General features: G+C 31.2%; 8 protein-coding genes and 1 non-coding gene across 9 annotated transcripts; 3 read left to right on the forward strand and 6 right to left on the reverse strand.

Moving 5' to 3' along the window:
- Positions 1-1,170: 1,170 nt before the first annotated feature.
- SCDLUD_004500 (uncharacterized protein) lies at positions 1,171-2,925 on the reverse strand (the record flags this gene model as incomplete). Its single annotated transcript, XM_046079537.1, has 1 exon — positions 1,171-2,925. The coding sequence occupies one exon, from the start codon at positions 2,923-2,925 to the stop codon at positions 1,171-1,173; it is 1,755 nt and encodes a 584-aa protein (XP_045933010.1).
- Positions 2,926-4,670: 1,745 nt separating this feature from the next.
- CRM1 (exportin CRM1) lies at positions 4,671-7,943 on the forward strand (the record flags this gene model as incomplete). The annotated part of the gene is made up of 1 exon (XM_046079538.1): positions 4,671-7,943. The coding sequence occupies one exon, from the start codon at positions 4,671-4,673 to the stop codon at positions 7,941-7,943; it is 3,273 nt and encodes a 1,090-aa protein (XP_045933011.1).
- Positions 7,944-8,233: 290 nt separating this feature from the next.
- On the reverse strand, positions 8,234-9,091 carry MRPL9 (mitochondrial 54S ribosomal protein uL3m; the record flags this gene model as incomplete). Its single annotated transcript, XM_046079539.1, has 1 exon — positions 8,234-9,091. One exon carries the CDS (start codon positions 9,089-9,091, stop codon positions 8,234-8,236), a length of 858 nt encoding a protein of 285 aa, XP_045933012.1.
- A 327-nt stretch (positions 9,092-9,418) lies between these two features.
- MRPL6 (mitochondrial 54S ribosomal protein uL6m) lies at positions 9,419-10,075 on the reverse strand (the record flags this gene model as incomplete). Its single annotated transcript, XM_046079540.1, has 1 exon — positions 9,419-10,075. The coding sequence occupies one exon, from the start codon at positions 10,073-10,075 to the stop codon at positions 9,419-9,421; it is 657 nt and encodes a 218-aa protein (XP_045933013.1).
- A 467-nt stretch (positions 10,076-10,542) lies between these two features.
- Positions 10,543-11,094, forward strand: IMP3 (snoRNA-binding rRNA-processing protein IMP3; the record flags this gene model as incomplete). Its single annotated transcript, XM_046079541.1, has 1 exon — positions 10,543-11,094. The coding sequence occupies one exon, from the start codon at positions 10,543-10,545 to the stop codon at positions 11,092-11,094; it is 552 nt and encodes a 183-aa protein (XP_045933014.1).
- A 247-nt stretch (positions 11,095-11,341) lies between these two features.
- On the reverse strand, positions 11,342-13,642 carry SCDLUD_004505 (uncharacterized protein; the record flags this gene model as incomplete). The annotated part of the gene is made up of 1 exon (XM_046079542.1): positions 11,342-13,642. One exon carries the CDS (start codon positions 13,640-13,642, stop codon positions 11,342-11,344), a length of 2,301 nt encoding a protein of 766 aa, XP_045933015.1.
- Positions 13,643-15,187: 1,545 nt separating this feature from the next.
- On the reverse strand, positions 15,188-15,299 carry SCDLUD_004506. The gene has a single exon (XR_006829237.1). It is a non-coding gene; the product is annotated as a U5 (small nuclear RNA).
- Positions 15,300-16,828: 1,529 nt separating this feature from the next.
- On the forward strand, positions 16,829-17,872 carry PET54 (Pet54p; the record flags this gene model as incomplete). Its single annotated transcript, XM_046079543.1, has 1 exon — positions 16,829-17,872. The coding sequence occupies one exon, from the start codon at positions 16,829-16,831 to the stop codon at positions 17,870-17,872; it is 1,044 nt and encodes a 347-aa protein (XP_045933016.1).
- An 87-nt stretch (positions 17,873-17,959) lies between these two features.
- Positions 17,960-19,198, reverse strand: HSV2 (phosphatidylinositol-3,5-bisphosphate binding protein HSV2; the record flags this gene model as incomplete). Its single annotated transcript, XM_046079544.1, has 1 exon — positions 17,960-19,198. One exon carries the CDS (start codon positions 19,196-19,198, stop codon positions 17,960-17,962), a length of 1,239 nt encoding a protein of 412 aa, XP_045933017.1.
- Between the last annotated feature and the right edge of the window lie 93 nt (positions 19,199-19,291).

The raw sequence follows: 19,291 nt of genomic DNA on the forward strand, positions 1-19,291 counted from the left end.
TCTTTCTTTTCTTTCTCTTTTTTATTTTTCATTTTTTTTTAATAGAAATTGAGACTTAGCGTACTGTCATGGCGGTGTAATTCCTGATATTACAAGACGCAGTAATAAATTTTTATGTAACATACTGTCATGGCGTTGTAATTCCTCATATTACAAGATGTGGTATTACATTTTTATATAGCATATTTTTATATTATTTTTACGGATGGCAAGAAATTACTATATTTGTATAGTTTTTTTCTTTATTTTTTTTTTATTTTTTTTGCGCCAGATTTATTTGATTTTTCCATTTTCTTTTTTAAGTATATTGGTCCGCTTACAACATTAGCTACTTTAAAGAGACAAAAAAAAAAAAAAAAATAAAAATAACTTGCAGTTTTTTCTAAGATCAATGATCATATATGAAAAGAAAGAACACATCATGATGTGGTAATGTCTTTAATAAAGTATTTATTAGGTTTTTTCCCCCTGTGAGTTATCAGAAAGCCAGTAATTGTAAAATATAGGATATCCACCCTTTATTATAAGATAAAGGAACTTCTTCTTATCCCTACAACGAAGGAATGTAATGTAGTACTCTAATCTATAATAATTTTTATTTGTCAGCAATTGTAATTTCTATGATCGAATGTAATGTACTAATCCAGATACTCGTTAATCCGCTGCTAATCCGATTTCGTAAAGATTCAGTATAGCATGCCCCATCTAAAAACCACTCTTTACTTTATATAGTAATAATATTACATATCCTCTTAACCGCGTTTATCTGTTACATAAGATTCTCAATCTCCTTAATATCATTTCTGCGCCTATTAACAGACTCATGAATTTATTATTTTATAATACGTTATTATTCAACTTACCAAGTTTTATTTATCGAGGTGAATCAATAACAAAAAAATTACAATAAGATAAACACCTTCTTTTTTCTGAGTTCCTATCTACTTTTTTTTTTTGAATGGTTTAACCGCTTTTAATAGATCACTTTCTCGTTGTCCAATATGTTTTAAAACTGAATGCTTTTTTTTTTTTTTTTTTTTTTTTTTTGTTACGGTAAAAAAGTTCTATTATATATATATATATATATATATTTATTATTATTATTAGCATAATTATGTACGTTTTATTTCTTTATTCATATGTATCTATTTAAATTTAATCTCATGTTACCTAATTAGAAGAATAGCTATTCCCGATTTTATCATTCTCCTCCTCCTCCCCCTCCTCATGTTCCATTTTTTGTTGTGACATAATTTCGTCAATGACATCAGTACCAACTTTGTCGATATATTCTTCATCAGTTAAATTAGAAATTGGACCATGATAATATTTTTTCTGGTAAGCAATGTAATATAACCAAGATAAAATAACAACACCTGGTCCGATAACACAGGCATAATTCATTGTGTCTTTAGCAATGTTATGTTGAGTGGATGGAAACATGACCAAAATGATAATAAAAGATTGATAGATAACACTGAACCAATCAACAACTGGACTCCAAAACTTACCCAAGTAAAATGGACCTGGTTTAAAAATGTCTCTACCGAATGTTAATCTCATAGCAGTAGGAAACCCCCAAGCGACATAATTATTGGAAATAGCCAAACTAAACAAAGCATTAGCAGCTGCTGTATCGATCAAACACAAACATCCTAGAGCCAAAGAACCTATGCAACAGGCAATGACGGCATTTATTGGAACAGACCATTTTTTGTGAACCATTTTAATATATCTGGAAAAAATTAAACCGTTATCTCTGGCAAAGGCATAGACTTGTCTCGAAACAGCAGTCATGATAGAAGCACCCATTAAAAATTGACAAAAGGCAATCAAGGACATAAATGCAATGGCCCAGTTTTTACCTAAAGAATCATAGATAATCTGAGCTAACGCAAACCCATATTCACTGTCAATAACATTTTCCAAATTTGGATCAACACAGGCCATTAAAACAATCAAAATCAACCAACCTAATAGCCAGCAAGTGGTGATAGATCCAATAATACCTATTGGGACAGCTTTACTAGCATCTTTGGCTTCTTCACTTTGATGGACACAAGAATCAAAAGCACCAATGGTCCAACAAGCAGGCATAAAACCTTGTAAACAAAACTGCCATCCATCGTTCCAGTCAGCAAAATTTTCAAAAGTGCCAAAGATAAATTTACCGTTATTGAACCCGCCTCTGTTTATTTTAGTACCGATAGGCAAAGCAATGAATAACAATAGAATAATAAAACAATTGGCCACAATGGAAAAAGTCTGTAGTCTAGAAATGGCTGTAGAGGCAAGACAAGTAGACAGAGTCATACCAATAACTGCAGCAGCAAAAACACCATAAGTCTTACCATTAGTTACGTCAAAATTCCCATCTTTTTGAATGACAACAGCGGCCAAGACCTCTTCTGCAAAACCATATGCAATGGAACAAACACCAGAGACCAAGGCTAATGAATTGACCCAGCCAATAATAAATGAAAATGAAACTTTGTAGCGGGTGGGAGAATACAGACCAGTCCAGTAAAATAACCCACCAGCGGTTGGGCATGCGGATGCGCTTTCTGCCATGGATATACCAATGGTTAAAATACATAAACCAGAAATAAACCAACCCCATACTAGCGTAACTGGACCACCAGTTAAACCACCACCCATAACTGACGCAATAGAGGGTAGCAACCCCATGATAGAAAACGCAATACCAAAGACTTGTATAGTACTAAACTGTCTCTTCAATTCCTGCTTGTAACCGATTTCTGCTAGCAAGGCTTCATCGCCATGAGCAGTTTGAGCATTGATGTAATTAACTTCACCAGCTCCTGTGTTGGAATGAACTGAACGTAATTGCGAAATAGAGGTGGTTATACCATATTCTTTTGTATCTGATTGTCTGGTTGTGTTAAGTTGTACTTTTTCAGACATTTTTTGATTATATTGTTTCTGCTATATATATCTATGTGTGTGTGTGTTTCTTTCAAAAAAGACAATTGAACTGTTTGATGATTACTCAAAGATGATGAATATTTCGAAGGAAATTTTCACATCAGAAGGATTAAGGAAATGAAAAACAAATGATGGATTCGGTTTGTTTATATATATAATATTTTTTTTTTTTTTTTTTTTTTTTTTCTTTTCCTTTTTAGAGGGGACAACTTTGAATGGAAACAATATTATTTTGGATGATTTGTTTCATCCGGGAGTAATTTGTTTAATAGAATAATAACTATCGTTATTTTCTGAATGATTAAAACTAATAATAACAACAACGGTTACAAGGTTCCTTTTTAATGATTTATCGATAACATGGATAAAGTTGAGCATTTAGAAAATCTATTTGTTGTTGCTGGTGATGGTGATATTTTACTATCTGGGTAACGATAAAAAAGATAAAGTTTCTTATCAACACAATACATATCCACCATCTTGCGCAGTACAACAGCCAACTGTGTTTCTTTGTTTGTACGGCATTCTAAAAAAAAAAAAAAAAAGTTTTTTTTACAAATTTTCTGCCACGCCCATCTTATCCTAATAGCGAAGGTTGTGTACATCGTTTTTCCGCGCGGGCTATAATGGATTAAAATATTATCTAATACTCATTTATTTCGTAGAAAATAACACAAAATTCCGCGCTCAATAAAAATAAATCTATACATTTCCGCTATGGAGCAAAGGAAACCGGATGGCGGTATATATTGTTTAAAACAGACAAATCCCCTAAACCGATTAGTGATCTGATATATATATAAAGATGACAAAACCCAGCTGATTGTGATAGTTGCGACATATGACTCGCTCCACTGCCCCCTCTCACAATAATTTGTATTATAGATTTACTTTCATTTATATATTTAACTTGTTGATATTGGTTATATATATTTTGTTCTCGGTATCCTAATTCTTATCTATATGGGGAATACGGCTAGCAACAATATTACGATACATTATAAAATGGACATATATAATTTCTAACAATCGCAATAGAAATGCTCCCTTAAGGGTTATGATCATTTTACACGAATGTTACGTTTTGTATATTAGTTTTCACATGTTTTTACCCGGTTACATTTACATAGTTTCATTTCTGTCTGTCTGTCTGTCTGTCTGTCTGTCTGTCTGTCTGTCTGTCTGTCTGCCTGCCTGCCTGCCTGCCTGCCTGCCTGCCTGCCTGTCTTCCTATATAAAAAAACAAAATAAATAAAAAAAAAAAAACCAATTTGTAAGGGGGGAAGAGAAGGGGAGAATGAAATGGGAATGATATTAGAAATGGGGCATTTTTGGTAATATTAATTTACAGAAAAAAAAAAAAACAATCAAATCCTTAAACACTTCCCCTCGTATTTTTCATTTATTTTTCTTTTTTCTTTTTCCTTCTTTTTTCCTTCTTTCTTTGTAATAACAGCGCGGATTTATACTTTGTTTTCCTTTTTTTCTTATTACAACACACACACCCCATACTACAAAATCTTTTAACAACAACAACAACCCTTTATCAACAGTTCTTGACTTATTTATACTTTTATTTTTTTCACTTTTTAGTCAAACTTCTTTCTAATTTCCAATTTACAAAAAGGCCTGCTTGAGAAAAACAGAAACAGCTCTAGATATACAAAAAAAAAAAAAAAAAAAAAAAAATAAATAAATAAATAAACAACTTCATAAACAAAAATATGGATGCTATTTTAGATTTTTCAAAAGATTTAGATATTAACCTGTTGGATCAAACCGTGGATACTTTCTATAAAGGATCTGGTGAGCAACAAAAACAGGCCCAAGAAATTTTAACAAAATTTCAAAATAATCCAGATGCTTGGCAACGTGCAGATAAAATTTTGCAGTATTCTTCAAATCCATTGACCAAATTCATTGCATTAAGCATTTTGGATAAATTGATCACCACCAAGTGGAAACTGTTACCACAAGAGCATCGCATTGGCATTAGAAATTTCATTGTTGGCATGATTATTAGCTTATGTCAAGATGAAAATGTTTTCAAAAACTCCAAAAATTTAATTAACAAATCCGATTTGACTTTGGTCCAAATTTTAAAACAGGAATGGCCTCAAAATTGGCCAGAATTTATCCCTGAAATAGTTTCTTCCTCCCAAGCTTCTTTAAGTGTTTGTGAGAATAATATGATTATTTTAAAATTGTTGAGTGAAGAAATTTTTGATTATTCCGCTGAACAAATGACCCAAGCGAAAACTTTGAAATTGAAACAATCCATGTCTAAAGAATTTGAACAGATTTTCAAATTGTGTTTCCAAGTTTTAGAATCCAGTCAATCTACTTCTTTACTAGTTGCTGCATTGGAATCTATGTTAAGATATTTACATTGGATTCCATACCCTTATATTTTTGAGACTAATTTGTTGGAATTATTGAGTAATAGATTTCTAAGTGACCCAAGCACAAGAGCTATAACATTAAAATGTTTGACTGAAGTCGCTGCACTACCAGTTGCTACTGGTGATTCTATTGACAGTAGTAACAATTCTACCAACAATACAATTTCCATAAAGACAATAAATTATTTCCAAGTCACCATTCAACAGATTTCCTCTAATGTGTTCCCAGTTAATGCGAATTTAAAAGATATCTATGTCAATGCTGGTAGCAATGATCAATCTTTTTTGCAAGATTTTGCTATGTTTTTAACAACTTATTTGCAACGTCACCGTAAACTATTGGAAACGCAGTCATCTTTTAAAGAATTATTATTGACTTCACATGCTTATTTGCTTCAATTATCTAGAATTGGTGAGCGTGAACTTTTTAAGACTTGTTTAGACTACTGGCACTCTTTTGTTTACGATTTATTCCAAGAAATTCAAAACTTACCATTAAATGAAATGAATCCGCTATTACAATTATCTATGGGCAGCAATGCAATTACAGCTGCTCATGGTGCACCAAACCCAGAATTTTTAAAATCATTCCCCTTGAAAAAACACATGTATGATGAAATTTGTTCAGAGTTAAGATTAGTTATTATTGAAAACATGGCTAGACCAGAAGAGGTTTTGATTGTAGAGAACGATGAGGGGGAAATTGTTCGTGAATTTGTCAAAGAGTCTGACACTATTCAATTGTATAAATCAGAAAGAGAGGTTTTAGTTTATCTAACTCATCTAGATGTTGTTGATACTGAAAACATAATGATCAATAAGTTATCCAGGCAGTTGGATGGATCCGAATGGTCATGGCACAATATCAATACTTTGTGTTGGGCCATCGGGTCTATCAGTGGTACAATGAATGAAGACACCGAAAAAACCTTTTTAGTTGCTGTTATTAAAGACTTGTTGTCATTAACCGAACGCACTAGTGGTAAAGACAATAAAGCTGTTGTAGCTTCCAACATCATGTATGTTGTCGGTCAATACCCGAGGTTTTTGAAAGCCCATTGGAGGTTTTTAAGAACTGTTGTTTTAAAATTGTTTGAGTTTATGCACGAAACCCACGAAGGTGTCCAAGATATGGCCTGCGATACTTTTTTGAAGATTGTGGAAAAATGTAAGCACCATTTTGTGATCCAACAACAAGATGAAAAGGAACCATTTATTAATACTATCATCAACGACATTCAACAAACCACTCAAGACCTAGAGCCACAACAAGTGCATTCATTTTATAGAGCTTGTGGTATTATTGTTTCCGATGAAAACAACAAAACTTTGAGAGAACAACTACTATCTCAATTGATGAGTCTACCTAACATGGCTTGGGATACTATTGTCCAACAGAGCATGGCCAATCCTGAACTATTAGCCGATTCAGAAACAGTTAAGATTATTGCTAACATCATTAAAACCAACGTTGCTGTTTGTTTATCGATGGGTGCGTCATTCTATAGCCAATTGGGCCATATTTATTACAATATGTTACAACTCTATCGTGCTGTGTCTTCGATGATTAGTAGCAGTGTAGCTACGGAGGGGATAATTGCTACCAAAACACCTAAAGTCCGTGGGTTGAGAACTATTAAAAAGGAAGTTTTAAAATTGGTGGAGATTTACATTAGCAAAGCCAATAACAACTTGGAAGATGTTGTTAATGTTTTAGTCCAGCCATTGCTAAATGCGGTTTTAGAAGATTACATGAATAATGTACCAGATGCCCGTGATGCTGAAGTATTAAATTGTATGACTACCGTTGTTGCCAAAGTTGGGCATTTAATCCCCGATGGAGTTATATTAATTTTACAAAGTGTTTTTGAATGCACATTGAATATGATTAATAAAGATTTTACAGAATATCCAGAGCATCGTGTTGAATTTTACAAATTATTGAAGGAAATTAACAAAAGATCGTTTAACGCATTGTTGCAATTGCCACCTGCTGCATTTAAATTATTTGTTGATGCTATTTGCTGGGCATTTAAACATAACAATAGGGATGTCGAAGTGAATGGTTTACAGATAGCCTTGGATTTAATTGTCAATATTGAGAGATTGCAAAACAGTGATTTTGCTAATGATTTTTACCAGAAATACTATTTTGTTTTCATTAGTGAAACTTTTTATGTGTTAACAGATTCTGATCATAAATCAGGTTTTAGTAAACAAGCCACTATGTTGATGAGATTGATTGCATTGATCAAGGAAAATAAGATTACAATTCCATTATATGGAGATAATAGTAGTTCCAATAGCATATATTTATGTAATTATATGGCACAAATGTTAGGGAACGCATTCCCACACTTGAGTAAAGATCAGGTGGTTAGCTTTATATCTGAATTGGTTAAGCAGTATAATGACTCAGCTAGGTTTACTGGGTTGTTAAGAGATTTCTTGGTTCAAATTAAGGAATATGGTGGCGATCCAACAGATTATTTATATGCAGAAGATAAGGCTGAAGCTTTGGCTGAACAACAAAGAATCGAGAAAGAAGCTGCTTCTAAAGTCGGTGGGTTATTAAAACCAAGTGAAATGGAGTAGATAGGAATGTGCTATTATTGAAATGTTGATATAATTCGTTATTCTTATTCTTATTTATATATATATATATACCTAAGAATTTGTGTTTTAGATGATTGTTTTAGTTTTGTACAATATTATAATTAGTTTGACTGTATAGTTTTTTTTTTTTTTTTTTTTTTTTTTTTATAACCTTTTATGGATTTTTGAAGAATGAAATTTCCACTTTTCTAAATACATAAGAGATCTTCTAATATATATATTATATACATGGTAAATTATTGTTGTTCTTTTTATTCTCTCTAAAAATTTTATGCAACAACATCTTTAAATGGGTCCACCTTAATGGCGTCTTGAAGCTTAACAAATGTGCCTCTTGGGCCAGCTACGGAGCCTTTGACCAAAACTATACCTAATTCGTCGTCAGTCTTCAATACCTGAACATTTTGAATGGTAACAGTGTCGACACCCATATGACCAGGCATCTTCTTCCCAGGTAGAACACGACCAGGCGTTTGATTCTGACCATAGGAACCACCATGTCTGTGCGCTAAAGAATTACCATGGGAGGCATTTTGTCCCTTGAAACCATATCTTTTCATAACACCAGCAAATCCCTTACCTTTACTTACGCTTTGTATATCAACATATTGACCATTTTTAAACCAGCTTGGTTTGATTAAAGTTGTTGGCTTTAATAATCCGTCTTGATCTTTAACTCTAAATTCAACAACTTTTAATTTTGGATTGACAAATTTGGAACTGAAATGACCCAATAATTGACGAGGAAGTTGTTTAGGAGACTTGTTGCCGTAGCCAACTTGGCAGGCATAATATCCATTTGTTTCCAAATATCTATTCATGACCACTTCAACATTATTCATTTCTAAAACTGTTGCTGCCAATCTTTTACCCGTTTTGGAATCAAAGTAAGGAATCATACCCTGTTTACAAGCTATGGCACCGCATCTATTGGGCAAACGTTTTCTTTTGTTTGCTTCGACATTGGAATGCAACAACGGTTTTTTAGGTGCTATGGTTTGAGCAAAAGCAATAGAAGAAGCTACTAAAGAGCCACGAGGAACAACAGTAGTAGTAACTGCGGATGTGACTTTGTTTGCAGTATTGACACTTGTAGAAAATACTCTTTTTGATAACAATTCCCACATTATATAATATCTTTTTGTTTTTCTTTTTCTTTTTGTTTACTGTTGATTTGGTAGTTTATGAATGCATCACGATAATTATGAGATTTGGTGTAATTTCCACTTTAAAAAAAAAAAAAAAAAAAAAAAAAAAAAAAAAGACTTAGAATTAAAAATTTTCTTTTTTTTTTTCTTTTTTTTGTTAGTCGTACAAAGTGATGGTGCTGTCATGGCTAATATTAAAATATATAGAGCTATTTTCCTTTTATTAAGTTAAAGATGATTTGTCTTAAAGAACAAATAACAATGATATTTACAAGAATATATATATACACACACATATATATCCACCTATTTAATCTTCTTATCCTTCAATTTTATTGTTTCGTCATTAACATATATACCTTTACCCTTATAAGGTTCTGGTGGATGGAATTTTCTCAAATTGGCAGCAAATAAACCAACTTGTTGCTTATCACAACCTTCAATAATCAAGGAAGTAGGAACTGGACTAGAAACCTTAATACCAGGAGGAATGTGTAGGCCTTGAGTAACTGATGCACCTACCTTAACACTAATAAAGTTGGAATCTTTTAGAATCTGACATCGATAACCAGTACCAACAAATTTCAAAATACTTAAATGACCCTCGTTGACACCGATTATGCTGTTATTAATCAATGATCTTATGGTGCCCCACATTGATTTCTGCAATTTGTTATTTTCATCCTCAATAGAAATATTTATTGTATGATGCTTGTTTTTATTAGTTGTATTGTCAATCTTGATAAAATTGGGTATATCAACTGCTAATTCACCTAAGGGGCCTTTAATGTTTATCAACTTGTGAAAAGTTAGGGATTTACCTAGACCTGGTTTTCTAAGAATTTTTGGAGTTGAAATTTTAATGATTTCTACCTTAGTTTCGGGTGTTAGCAAAATTGGTGCTTTCCCGATATGTGATTGAACTTGACGAGTTAAATGGAAGGATCTTTTAAAAGATAACATTTAGATACTATTTGAGGTTTATTCTTTATTTGTTTATCCACTTGATAAGAGACAAGATCTAGAAATAAAATAGATTATTAAATGTTACTTTTGTGGAAAAAAAAAATGGAGCAATTAAAACCAAAGAAAATTTTTTTTTTTTTTTTTTTTTTTTTAATTTTCAATTCGAAGGGGGAAAAAAAAAAAAAAGGTGTTACCCGGAAAACCAATATCGGATATATTTTACCAAGTCCGGATATATGTATGTCCGATGCAGTTTCAAAGCAATTTGACAGAAAAAAAAATCGTTTCTTTTTCCTTTAAACAATTTTTTTTTTTTTCTTTTTTCTTCTGCTTCAACATTCAAATTCTTTATTTAACAAATGATATAGATAAATAACACGCCTTCAACAAAAACTATATCTACCAAATATCACTGACATAGCAAGAAAAAACAAAAAGGAGTGTAAAAAAATAACAAAACAACTATGGGTAGATCTTTGAAACATCATGAGCAGAAACTTTTGAAAAAAGTTGATTTCTACGATTGGAAACAAGACCAGGGTCATCGGGATACTCAAATATTGAGACAGTACCATGTAACTAATAGAGAAGATTATTTTAAATATAATAAAATTTGCGGCAACATAAGGAAGTTGGCTCATAAATTATCTTTATTACCTCCAACCGATCCATTCCGTTTAAAACATGAAAAATTAATATTAGATAAACTGTTTAACATGGGGATTTTGACAACAAAGTCTAAAATATCAGATTTAGAAAATAAAGTTAGTGTAAGTGCATTTTGCCGTAGAAGGTTACCTGTTGTTATGTTTAGATTGAAAATGGCACAAAGTATTACTGATGCTGTTAAATTCATTGAACAAGGACATGTTCGTGTAGGTCCTGATCTAATTACTGATCCAGCTTTTTTGGTAACTAAGAGTTTGGAAGATTATGTTACGTGGGTTGACACTTCAAAGATAAAACAAACTGTATTAAAATACAGGAATTCAATTGATGATTTTAACTATGCTTAAATTGAAACATTAATAGTATTTCATAGATAAGAAAATATCCTCGTTTATACCTAGCATAATAACAGTAATAAGATCAGTTGATTAGAAATATATATATAAGTATACAATATAATACATTGGCGGGGAGCTGGATAAAACTACATAAAAATTTGTAAAAGAAAAGAAAAAAAAAAAAAAGAAAAAATAAATAAAAAAAATGTATATTAAACATGATCAAATCACTACAAAAAAGGGCATATATCTTTAATTATCTTTGTCCATCGATCTTTAGCTGTTTACGGTAACCAACTTTATTCTTTTCATGAGTAGGATACAATACGTCGCCGATATCAACAGGAACTTGGCAATCCATATCGTCTAATAACCCGCTCACTCTATAATCGGGTTGCTGGATTATGGGGGGCAAAGTGTTTTTATATTGCTGATTTAATGGCTGACGTTGTTGATGGTTTTGTAGATAAATTGAATTATTCATCGAACCGGTCCTTTGTATAGTTAATTCTTTTCTAAAACTACCAGCAGGCTTGTAAGTTTTACCCATATTACTTAATTTCATCGGATCCATCATAACAATACTTTCTCTTAAATGATGCGGTAGAAATTTGGTGCCAGCACCAGGGGCTGTTGTACTATTATTAATATTTGTCCCTTCCAATTGTTGCGGTACCTGCTGCTGCTGCTGCTGCCCAGACGAGTATGCCAGTTCCGGGTTCTGGATAGGATTGAATGGTTTATTGGCTATTAGGTTATTTCTATTGGGTGCTTTAAAGGAAGTCAATGAATGTAATGTTCTAGAGTTTCTCAATTCACTAGGTGTCGGTAATTCTTCAATTTCTTCTCTATCCTGTGGATGCAAATAATGATATGGTATATTAGCCTGAGAGTTGTTGAAAGGATCGTTATAATTAAAATTGTTGTATTGGTAACCTTGCTGTTGCATATAGATGTTGTCAGGGGTGTTATATTGGTGTTCTTGTTGTTGTATGTCATAATCTGGCTGTGGTGGTGGCAAATAAGGAATTGGCTGCTGATTTTGTGGTAACGGGTAATTTAAAGTATATGCTTGTTGATTAAATAGTGGATATTCGGAATATATGGATGATGTAGCTCTGACACTATTTGTTACAGTTGGATTATTATTATTATTGTTATTATTATTATTATTATTATTATTATTATTATTATTATTATTATTATCATCAATAGCAATAGCAGCGGTAGTTGCAGTATTAACATCATGGGCAATGCTGTCATTATTTGTACTTAGATCAGGATCTTGGTTTTCATTAAAATTAAATGTATCTGCTACGCTGTTCCTATGCATTTCAACTTGGATCATTTTTTCATGATTTACAGGTAATTCAGTATCGCTATGGTACTCTTCTTGCCCATAATTTTCTTCATCATGGATTTCTGGTACAAAACTACGAATAGTACTGTTTCGATCCAAATAAATATTGTATATACTTTTCAACCTCTTGGTATTTTCTTCTTCATCATTAACATTACCGTTTATATTCTCCTTCGACAACACACTAGTAGCTTCATCATTGTCCTCTTTATCAATAACTATGAAATGCTTCTCGTCTTTTATCGGTTTTAAAAAAGACTCTTTGTCTTCGCTTTCCTGCCTTTCTGGTTCAATAAATTCAAATGAATCGATTTCTTCATTTAATTGTCCTTCATGATTTCTAAATGGATTCCCATCCTTTTGTTCCTTATTCTTCAATTCATCAGTAGCAACAGTAGCACTGGTGGTGGTGGTTGCAGTGCTAGTGGTAGTATTGGCGGAAGAAGAGGAAAGTGTTTTATCATTAGTAGCGATTGCGACCTTAGCACTAGTATTGTGAGCATCGTGACCTGCAGTGACTACATTACTCAATTTGGATTCCGAATATACTGGGGCGCCAAGAGGGAGGGTGGATGAAGTGCTGGCATATTTCTTAGCGACATTATATCCTCCAACATCTTTGTCTATGATATTGTAAGCCAAATACCTTAAATCCTCTGTAGATGCATTTTTATCGTTAATACCAAGACTACTTTTATTGGTGGTACCACGGTCAGAATTATCGTCAAGTGGTTGAACTAATATAGGTAATTGAAATGGATCTTGTGCGTATATGGTCCTATTAATATTATTTGTACCTGCAGAGGATACCCTTGACAACTGTAAATTCTTAGAAAAGCTTTTTGGGGGTCTAAGTTCATTTTCATTATTGTTGGATAATAAATTAATCGAAGAATTGGCAAAAACGGAATTATTACCGACAGCAGGATAATCCTTATCATAATTAAGGATTATTGGTGGTAGATATTCCATTTCTCCGACAAAATCTGGATGATCATCTTCCAATTTTTCTTTTTGGTTTCTTTTCCAAACTATTATTAAAACCACGCCCAGAATAAGTAAAACCACAACGACTGGAACTACAACAGCGACAATTACAGCTGTATTATAAGATGCTGCTGCTGGTTTCTCAGTGGATGAAGATCGAATGTTTAATAATCTTTCAGCCATACCATAAGATGGAGAAGAAGATAACATGTTATACGCTTTGCTTTTATGGTATTTTATTGTATTTTACTTTAGCCCCTTGGTAGTTCTACTTTATATATATATATATGTGTATACATATACTTTAATTTTTTTTTTTTGTTTGATTTCTAAAATACTTTTAAAAAGAAGAAGAAGAAAGGTAAAAAAAAAAAAAAAAAAAAGGAGCAAGAGAAAGGTAGAATAAAAAGAAAACGGAAGTAAAAAAAAATTAAAAGAAAATAAAATGTAATAAAACAAATGGAATTTTAATCTATCTACTTCAGTTTTTAAAAGATACGATCTAGTTTATTTGCTACATGAAAAGAGGAAACCAAGTGATTTTTTAATTTTTTTTTCGCGAAAAAGGAAAGAAAAAAGAAAAAAGAGAGATCGAATAAATTAACCCGTTCAATATTTTTTTTACCTCTTTCGGATTGCCTTTTTAGCGCGTCAGCCTTATTCCACTTTGTTTCAATTTAATATCAAAACAAAAGATTTTCCCTCCATTTGCCGAGAAACACGGCCAAGTCGTGTAAAACGACAACACGAATACAGGAGTAAAAACAAACACGTGAAATAACACGAAAAATAATATCCGCAGTCCGAGTGCATCCGCAACCCGAGTGCATCCGCAACCCGATAGATAACAAACATTAGATGCCCGTATAAATTTAAAAAAAAAACAGTTACTAAATTAAATGCACTCATTTAAATATATAATAATATTTCTAGCAACTTTATTTTAAAATTTTAAAATCAAAAATTTAAAATAAAAATAAAAATAAAAATAAAAATAAAAATAAAAATAAAAATAAAAATAAAAATAAAAATAAAAATAAATAAAATTTTCCAAAAAATTAATCTTAAAACTCATCAGATAAAAATGCCACCAAGAAAAAGAAAAGAAAAAAAGAAAAAAAATCAAACAGTTCAAACCAAAAAAAAACATTCTTAGTGGAAGGAAAAGAAAATGCAAAAAAAAAATAAAGAGCTTTTGAAGAGAAAAAGAAACAAAAAAAAAATATTGAAAAAAAATAACGACAGGAAAAATTTAGGTTTTGGATAAAATGAAAAGCAAAAGAAAAACGCAATCAAATAATGAAAAAAAAATATACCCTCAACCAAAAATAAATAAAATAAAAAATAAAAACCTTCTTCAATATTACAAAACAATGTCCTATCACTAATTTCTCCAATCAAAACCCATAACCACAACTCTCCTCTCTCATTTCTTATCTTTCGATCATCCCTATTAATAGTAACATTTAACAACATCTTGTCATCATAATCATCTCTGTCCACCTATTAAAAGAAAATCTTCCTCCAGCCATTTTTCATATGAGATCTTGAGTCTTCAAATCCCACTAAAACAATCTTCTTTTCTAATTTCTGCCCGTTATCCAAATGCCTAATAAGCAAATAATTTCTACCCCATCCCTTCCACCTTTAATCATTAAATTATGTTGAATCGTTCAATTCCTTTAATACCCCCTTTTCCCTCTCAAAATTACTTCCCCTTAAGCACTCTCCCACCTTATTATAATGTAAAATGGTTTCAAGGTTAAATTTGCTTTCGATTCATCATTAATTGATGAATTAATTGACAGTACCCGGATGGCTCTGGTAAAAGGCAAGAACCATGTTCGTAGATTAATCAAACCAACCATGATCACAAATATATACATATATTGAACCAGGTGGGAATATTTTAATATTTTGATACTGATCGAATTTTAGCCAAAGCAAATAACCCATGATACCAAAAGAGTGCTAAAGTTTCGTAAAAAAAAAAAAAGGAAAAAGTAAAAGATAGTAGAAAATAAAGACACACCATATAATAACGAAAAAAGTGGAAAAAAATGGGGAAAAAACTACCTAATAAACGTATAAATAACAGTTACAAAAAAAAAAAAGGAAAACTAATCCAATGGAAAAAAAAGACAAATTTCACAAAAAAAAAACAACATGAAGGAAAGTCCTCTAATAGATGGATAAAAAATCTTACAACAAAAAAATGGAGTCAAAAGAAACCAAGGAAGATAAAAGGTGAGAAATGAGGTATAAAAAAATTATAGTTGTGAGCAATGATAAAAGGGGAAAAAAATGATAATAACATAAAGTTAAGAAAACACTGTTAATGAATATCTCTAGTTTAATTCTTCATTTCTCTATCTTTACATTGTCAAAAGTGATATTTTCTATCATTAATGAATTTCATCTCCCTCCTTCTTGTCCATCTAAATCCTCCATCAAAAATCCCCACCACCGTTCCCCTCAATATCATAACTTTTTCTTATTTCTCTTACTCCTCTTTAAAACACCTTAAATTGACTTGCATCAAAACCTTAGCCGTTCCGCTATAGATTTTTTTTTCAGTCTGAACTGCCTCTTTTTAATCTCTTTTTCGAGATAACAAATTCCTTTTAAAGATGTAGTATAATACTACAAAAAAAAAAGTGATGAGTGTTGCCCTTTTAGGATTTTTTTTGAAAACGAGTTAATATTAAGAAAGAAAGAAAGAAAAAAATATTATATACAAACTTGAGGATTAACAAAGAAAGAAGTAAAGAAGGAAACTAATTTTTTTTTTTTTCTTTTTTCAATTTGCTATGCTTGGTATTTATATAGTGCTGTTTTGTCAAGATAATATTTTAATTTTTGTGTGTGTGTGTTTTCTGACCCCTCTCAATATATTTTTGCCACTCTTTTTTTTTATTTTTATTAGTTTGAAAAATTTTATTGCTTTCAAACATTACAAATTGTAATTTCCATGGATAATAGTAATAATAATAGTAATAATAATAATAATAAAAAGAAACGATGAGTAACAGTCACGTGATTAATTATACCATATAATTTCACTGGTTACCCATTTCAATAAATACTTTACGTATATTAATAATGGATGTCCGAATGTCAATATGTCCACCATTCATACTTTAAGATATGCTATCCCCGACAGTAGGTGATATCTTCAATTTATAAACCATTTCTTCCTTTAATAACTTTGTGCATTATTCATTCCAATAAATATATAGAAAACCGTTATAATAGCCATACATTGTATAAATTATTTTTGTTCCACTAGTCTTTTTTTTCATTTAATATCAATACCATAACCCACTAGTATTCAACATTAATCAAAAATAAAAATAAAAATAAAAAACTTCCCAATACACCTGTGTTTTAGCAACTATGAGTGGTAAACCGACTTTTTATTCTGAAAACATAACAAAACAACTACTCAGTAGAGTGTTTGCAAAAATGAAAAATGGTGATGTGGTTGGTTTAAGGACAAAACTACCAACGAAGAAACAACTGTCCTTGGATAACACTCTGATGATAGTACAAAATAAACTACCCAAAGAGACCGTTTCAGTGATATTTCAAAGTTACAATCCATATTTGACTAAAGACGATTTTTTAAAACCTCTAAAAACATATGCATTTAACCAAGAAGGCTTAAAAACAAATAATAACCATGATAACCAACATATTTTAGACATTTTTAAAATTAGAAATCCAAGATATTTCCATTTCACCAATCAATATGTTGTCCTATTTAAAAATATTGAATATTGTAAAAAATATTTCAAGGATATTTCAATTGCCCCCTCAATAGATGGTTCATTTTTAAAAAAGAATGCCTCAAACATCAACAATAATAAGAACAATAATAGAACTGTCCCACAAATCGATGATTTGTCTGGTTTCCTAACAACATACAACAAATATGTAGAAACTTTATCTGCCGCTTATGAATCACCAGATGTCTTTTATGAGAAAATACGCCAGTTAGGCTCGAAGGAGAAACAACGACAAGTAACTATAAAAACAAGCTTGGTTAGTAGTGGTAATGGTAATAGTACCCTTAACTCAGGTATTACCAATAATGACAACGCTGTGACATTGCCAGATTTTAAAGCTTTAAAAGAAATCGAAAGCAAATGTTGTTTAATGAAATCAAAACTTCCTTCGAAATTAATTAATGTACCAAACTTACCCACAATTTTTTGGCAATATGATTTAAAACATGCCTTTCCTATAAAGGATGTCTCATTGAAGAATATTCGTCTCAAAAATGGTGGTGACTCTGAGCACAGTCCTTTCCTCAATGATGAGGAAAACATCTTTTTTATAGCTTTCAACAACCCAGAAGATGTAACGAGATTTCAAAGTAATTGTCATGGCATGAAATTCGGCAAACACAAGTTATTGGTTGAAAATTTAAATTTCTAAGAACTAATAATTAAAAACAAAAACAAAATACTGGACATTCAAGATATATAAATAATAATAACACATAACACCTGTATATATATAATCTTATAATAATTTATAATTTTCACGTACAATTTCGTATTTTGAATCGTTATAATCTTTCATAATATAAAACTTTTGCCATAAGCCACTTTTATGCCAAATTAAATAAAAAGTGTCGCTATTATTTTTAATACTGTCGTTTTGTGGATATTCCCATCCAATTTTACAACGATCTCCGGGTATCGTCGACGATAGTTTTATATTGCACATGTCTGTTAACAAAAATACATTTTTCTTTCTTTTCATCAACTCTTTCTTTAATAATGGAAGCTGGAATATATGTAAAGTACATTTATCACTTATACACGCTATTTTTTTAGAATCTGGGCTCCATTTAATCTCATAAACGTCTGCTATCTCCAACCCTCTTCTAAATTCGTATAATAATGTCCCGAGTTCATTGTTACTGGAACCTTTGTTGTAATTCTCATTGGTATTTCCAATGGTGTTTTGAGCACCACCACTATAAAGTTTGAAAATCCTTATTAAAGTTCCTCTTTCCGAACAAGATGCTAAATATTCGCCATTAGGAGAAATTGCTAAGCTTCTAATATTGTTTTTGTGTGCCTTAAATATGCTCATGGATTTCATGTCAGGCAATTTTGCTACTTGAACTTGACCAACTATTTTGGCATTGGAAAACGTAAATAAATTTCGTGAAACACTCGCAGCAACATCATTTCTGATTTTGATATTAGGTATTTGAATCTGTATTATCGCACTGCTATGATCTTTATCAGCTGTAATAAACTTATACACCAAAAGCTCGTGATTAATAGTAGTTAATATTAAATAACTTTCACTAGAAACATAAAAATCCAAAACTTCGCAAGTACTTTCCCAGACTATTTTATGTTGATGCTCATCCCAAATTTTAACTGTATATCCTTTTGCTTTTCGAGGAATCTTTAAAGATAATGGTTCTTGTTTTTCCTCCCTTAATAATAAAACTATTAAATTCGTTCTTCCCAACAAAATACTTTTAAAAATAATATATGTTTCGGGCAAATAACTATTCGCCATTAATTTCAATGGGTAAGTTTTATATATTTTTAAATTATTTCCGATTACACTAGTAAAATAAGTGGAGTCGCTATTAAATTCAACGTTAATAAACCTTTGTGGAGTAAGTCCCGAATATTTTAAAGTGTTTTCACAATTGTGCAGTCCATCACCATTAGTACTACCATTAACACTACCACCATTTTCATCGTATATTAAAAATGCTTTGATATGATTCATTGCTTTGTAAACTAGAACGTATATATAATATACACATACATATATATATATATATTACAATTCTGCAATCTGTTTTATTAATTAGTTTTCATT

Source organism: Saccharomycodes ludwigii, chromosome VI (assembly GCF_020623625.1).
Source record: "Saccharomycodes ludwigii strain NBRC 1722 chromosome VI, whole genome shotgun sequence".
Lineage (NCBI taxonomy): Eukaryota > Fungi > Ascomycota > Saccharomycetes > Saccharomycodales > Saccharomycodaceae > Saccharomycodes > Saccharomycodes ludwigii.